At 42.5% G+C, this 5,833-nt stretch overlaps 1 protein-coding gene across 1 annotated transcript in view; it reads right to left on the reverse strand.

The window, feature by feature from the left end:
* LOC102835109 overlaps nucleotides 1-5,833 on the reverse strand; it is a 42,679-nt gene that overhangs the window by 18,716 nt on the left and 18,130 nt on the right. Inside the window, exon 3 of the mRNA XM_006833737.1 lies at nucleotides 2,668-2,735. Coding sequence (XP_006833800.1) covers nucleotides 2,668-2,735 — 68 coding nt within the window. The remainder of the gene's footprint in view (nucleotides 1-2,667; nucleotides 2,736-5,833) is intronic.

Below are 5,833 nucleotides of genomic sequence, written 5' to 3' on the forward strand. Positions count from 1 at the left end.
GTTCTCCAGCATCATTTCTATCACCAAGTCCAAATTTAGTCACTGAAAACCTTATGAACAGCACCGGGATACTGTCAGATAGCACCAGAATATTGAATATTAACGCATGATGAACAACACCAAAATATTGTTAGATTTCGAGCCAGAAGTGAGTCCCTTAGGTTAAAAGGCATCCAAAATACGACTGGAGAAGAGCTGCCTCCTCAAAGTACAGTGACCATGATGACCTGAATGCAGTAAAACTTTTGGGACCTTCATTTGCTCATGGGACACAACTCAAAAGGAGGAGAAATAGCTGTAAACATCCATTAATAACTGGAACATGGAATGTACGAAGTTTAAATCTAGGAAAATTGGAATTTGTCAAAAGTGAAACGTAAACATAATGACTAGCATAAACATCAATATGCATTAATATGCATTAATATGCATTAGAATACATCAATATGCATTAATGAGCTGAAATGGACTGGTACCGGCCATTATGAATCTGGCAATCACATGCATGAATGACAAATTGAAGACAAATGACTTCACATTCGTCATCATACAGAACATCTCTGGTAGCACAGTGGTTACAAATCAGGCCGCTAACCTCAAGGTCAGCAGTTCGAAACTACCAGCTGTTCCGCGGGAGAAAAATGAGGCTTTCTGCTCCTGTAAAGATTTACAGCCTCAGTAACCCTGTACAGGGTTCGTTATGAGTTGGAACTGACTCCATGGTACTTAACAACAACAATAAGAGTTGTTTGTGATTCGATGATATCCGTACACCTACAAGGAAAACTGGAGTCCTGATGTGGTGCTGTGGGTTAATGTGATGGACGGTAAAGTCAGTTTGAACTGCAAGGTCAGTGGTTTTAGCTCACTAGCTGCTTCTCAAAAACCCTATACAAGATCGTTATGGATTGGAATGGACCGGCATTTAACAACAACAAGGAAGATCAGTTAATACCACTATTATTCAAATTTATGCACAAACCACTAAAGTCAGTTATGATAAAATTAAAGAATTCTACCAACTTCTTTAGTCTGAAATTGATCAAACATGCAATCAAGATATACTGATAAGTACTGGTGATTGGAATGCAAAGGTTGGAAACAAAGAGGAAGGATCAGTTGTTGGAAAATATGGCTTTGGTGATAGAAACGATGCTGGAGATCACATGATAATGTTTTGGAAGACCAATGATTTGCTCCTTGCAAATATCGTTTTTCAGCAACATAAAAGACGACTATACACATGGACCTCATCAGATGGAATGTACAGAAATCAAATTGACTCCATCTGTGGAAAGAAATGGTAAAAAAACTCCATATCATCAGCCAAAACAAGGCCAGGGGCAGACTGTGGAACAGACCATCAATTGCTCATATGCAAGTTTAGGCTAAAGCTGAAGAAATGAAAACAAGTCCATGAGAGCCAAAATATGACCTTGAACATAACCCACCTGAATTTAGAGATCATCTCAAAAATATATTTGATGAATTATATACTAAAAACTGAAGGCCAGCAGAGTTACAGGATGACATCAAGAACATCATATAGGACGAAAGCAAAAAGGTCATTAAGAAGACAAGAAAGAAGAAAAAGTTCAAAATGGATGTTGGAAGAGACTCTGAAGCTTGCTGTACAGCATAGAGATGCTAAAGCAAATGGAAGAAACGAGGAGGTAAAAGAGCTGGACAGAAAACTTCAAAGATCAGCCCAAGAAGACAAAGTCAAATATTGTAATGAAATGTGCAAAGATCTGAAGTTAGAAAACCAAAAGGGAAGGACATGGTCAGCGTTTCTCAAGCTGAGGGAACTGAAGAAAACTTTCAAGCCTCAACTTGCAATATTAAAGGATTCTATGGCACTGTGGGCTAATGCATCAGACTGCAAAGTCATTTGAAGTGCAAGGTCGGTGGTTCAAGCTCACCAGCTGCTTCTTGGAAACCCTATTTAGGGTCTCTATGGGTCGGCATCGACTCGACGGCGCTTGACAACAACAGGGGCAAATGGTTGTTTTTGTTGTTGTTGTTAAGTGCTGTCAAGTAGATTCTAACTCATAGCGACCCTGTGTCAGGTTTCCAAGGAGTGGCTGGTGAGTTTGAACTGCCGATCTTGCGATTTAAACAACCTTGTAGTCCAGTGCATTATTCCACAGTGCCACGTCAGGAATCCTTTGGTATCCTTAGCAGGGGAGCAGATGAGGATGGGAAAGAATGGAGACATGGAAGGGGGCTGTTCTCTTGGAAGTGATTGAATCCTGGAGAGATATTTTCATAGACGATGAAGAACATTCTTCAAATGAGCATGAATCTTACAACTCCCAAATATATTCCCTGCCTGTAACACTGAATCCCTTCTCTTCTGGCACCAAAGGGCATCTTGGCATGAGACTCTGAGCTTCCAAGATAGAGCTTGGATCCTACTGATCTTTGATGTCCTGGTCCCCAACATGAAGCCATATAAATCCGATGCTGCCAAGTTGATTTCAACTCATAACCATTCATAGTACAGAGTAAAATGGTTTCTACTTTGGTTTCTCATCTTTTTCCCGCAAGCTTGAACTGCTGACCTGCTTCACCTGCTGAACCACGTGTAGGTAACAGTGAATATTGAATTAGCAGGTAGAGAATGTGCTATTGGGTCACCAACATCTTCCTTGGATAGGTGTGTACCATCCCAGCTGTTTCTGACTCCCACGACTGACAGGCTTCCTGTCCTAAAAGCAGCAACACCTTCAGACCTGGGAGAGTGGTTTGAAAAGGTGTGAAACGTTGGGTTGCAATTGCTTTGGCGAAAGTAAGTGAAAAACTTGCGTTATTGCAGCTCATAACTCTGGTTATTGGGTTTCGTTATTGGCAGAAGGTCTTTGGCAATTACTCTTTAAAGGAAATTCGGTTTTCAGATCTCTGAAAGACTCCTAGGCTTAGGCTAGTAAGTAGCAGTTCTCAACCCTGGTGGTTTGCTAGAACCTTCTGGGGTGCATTTCCAGCAGAGACCTGGGAATTGGGCCCACTGAATGTACGTAGTTGAGGCTAAAATTTGAGAAGTCCCTTTGTGGTGCTCACCATTAGCATGCTCTGCTACTAATCAAAAGGTTGGGGTTTGAGTTCACCCACAGACCCCTCAGAAGGTTGGGGTTTGAGTTCACCCACAGACCACTCAGAAGGTTGGAGTTTGAGTTCACCCACAGACCCCTCAGAAGAAAGGTCTGGAAATCTACTCCTGAAAAATCAACTTTTGAAATCCATTCAGAGCCCATCTACTGTGACACACGTGGAGACACAATGGATGAGAAGGTGCTCAGTGACAACTGTTGTTGTTGTTAAGTGCTGTCAAATTGTTTCCAACTCATAGCGACCCTGTATAGGGTTCCCAAGGACGTACTTCTTTGCAGGGGCAGGAAGTCTCATCTTTCTCCTGCGGAGTGACAGGTGGGCTCGAACCGCTGACTTTGTGGTTGGCAAGTGTAGTGTTTATTGCACGGAGCCACCGTGCTGCATGCGCTGAAGCAATAACACCAACTAACTGCCCCTCTGGTTGCAATTTAACAGTCAGAAGTCGGGCCTTCCAGGAAAGAAACTCCACTCCTCCGGCTCACAAAATTTGATTGGAGTCAGTGTTAAAAAAAGAAAAAAAAAATTGACTTTGGTCCCCACAAACCACGAGAATCCCCAGTCTTTAGATCAAGAAGTCATTTAGTTGAATTCAAACTTAATTCTTTGTGCCAACTTTTAAACTAAGAAATAGACAAACTTTATGATTTTATTTACTGCTAGGTTTTTAGTATTATTTTCTGAATCCCCAGCTTCTAGCAAGGAGCTTGCTATTATATGGTGGTGTTGTTATAAAGTGCCGTCAAGGCAATTCTGACTCATAGTGACCCTGTAGAGGTTTCCAAGGAGTGGCTCATGGGTTTGAACCACCAACCTTGTGGTTAGCAGTCCAGTGTTGATCCTACTCAAAAATGCTAAAATCAGGCAACTGTTGCTTGCTGGGTACTTACTGTATGACATTCTTGATATCCTTTAATTTTCTAAACAACCATGTGTGAGAGGTGCCATTAGAAACGTTAGTTTGCAGGGAGGCGGTAGGCAGAATTTGAAAACAGCCTCATGGTCCCATCTCCTGTTACACATGTTATGTTTTAAACGTGCTCCCCCTGCACGTTTACCCCCAGCCCCCTGTACCCCACAGACACATACTTGAGTGTAGGCAGGCCCGTGAATATGATGTAACATCATTCATGTGACTATGGCAAAGATGAAGGGTTATCGCGGGTGACGTTAAACCCATCAGTTGACTTTACTCAATAGGGAGTTTATGCTTGGGAGGTTTCCTCTCATCAGGTGAAGAGGATCTTTCAAAAAGGATCTGAAGGTCAGAGATGCAGGAACTGCTGGCCCTGGAGAAGCGAGCAAAGCTGCAAGGAAATGCATTCTGCCAGCAGCCTTGAACCTCAGATACAACACTGAGAGAGTAAATCGTGCCTGGCCCCTGGCCCACAGAAGCAGTGAGATAACAAACAGGGGTTGTTTTGAAGCTGCTAGCTTTGTGTTAATACGTTCGACAGCAGTAAAAGATGTCAGCCTGGTGAAAGAATAATGGGACAGAGAGGCTAAAGGTCTTGGCCAATAACCCACTCTAGGGGAAAGTGGAGCTGGGAGTCAAGCTTTGCTATTTCTGGCCCCTTACTGTCTGGAGTCCTGGTGTGGTATTACAGGATAATGCACTAGACCACAAGCCTGGTTCAAACCCACTGTTTCTTTCTTGGAAACTCTAGACAGGGCTGCTACGAGTCAGAACAGATTTGATGGCACTGAACAACAACAACAACATACTGTTTACAGAGGGAAGCCTGATGTCATAATGGTTAAGCACTCAGCTGCTAGCCAAAAAGTTGGTGGTTCGTACCCACTAGTTGTTCCATGGGTTAACAGACCTGGCGATCTGCTCCCATAGAGATTTACGCTATAGGGCGGTTCTACTCTGTTCTATAGGAAAGCTATGAGTCAAGATATACACAACAGAACACAACTGTTTAGACTTTATCATTAGTAGTTTGTAGGAGTTCTAGTGTGGCACTAGATAAGCACTGGGCTGCTAACCGCAAGGTCCAATGTTCAAATCCACCAGCCGATCCTTGGGAACCCTACACAGGGTCGCTATGAGTTGGAACCGATTCAATGGCACTTAAAAGCAACAGCTAGCTTGTAATATGAGATTCATCTTATCTACCTATCAGCCATCAACAGGAATAAGACCAAGGTTGATTTATTAAATAAAGTGGAATTAGAATCAGGAGTGTGGCCAACAGACCCCACACCACACTTGGTTTGTATACACACATGGTCGGGGATGTTGGACAGAAACATGGAGAAGGTGTTTCTTCAGATCCATACTCCAAGATGGTCCCCAAACGCCTCAAATTTGTAAGTCGGTCTGAGGGAAAAAATCTTAATAAGGACTGGGACCACAGAGACCAAGTCACTGAACTCTATGAAACCTTGACAAAGAAAGAGACACAACTATACACACTTGGTGGCTCCTATCTGCTTTTCTCCTATAGGGAAGATCTCAGCCTTCTTTTCTGGTCAGATTCAGAATTTCTAACAGAATATGGGAACACTGAATGTTTTAAAATTAAGATAGGTGTGTGACAAGGTTGTATTCTTTCACCATACTTATTCAACCTGTATGCTGAGCAAATCATCCGAGAAGCTGGGTTCTATGAAGAAAAACATGACATCAGGATTGGAGGAAGACTCATTAACAACCTGCAATACGCAGATGATACAACCTTGCTTGCTGAAAGTGAAGAGGACTTAAAACATTTACTGA

This window comes from Chrysochloris asiatica, unplaced genomic scaffold (genome assembly GCF_000296735.1).
Source record: "Chrysochloris asiatica unplaced genomic scaffold, ChrAsi1.0 scaffold00007, whole genome shotgun sequence".
Taxonomy (NCBI): Eukaryota; Metazoa; Chordata; class Mammalia; order Afrosoricida; family Chrysochloridae; genus Chrysochloris; species Chrysochloris asiatica.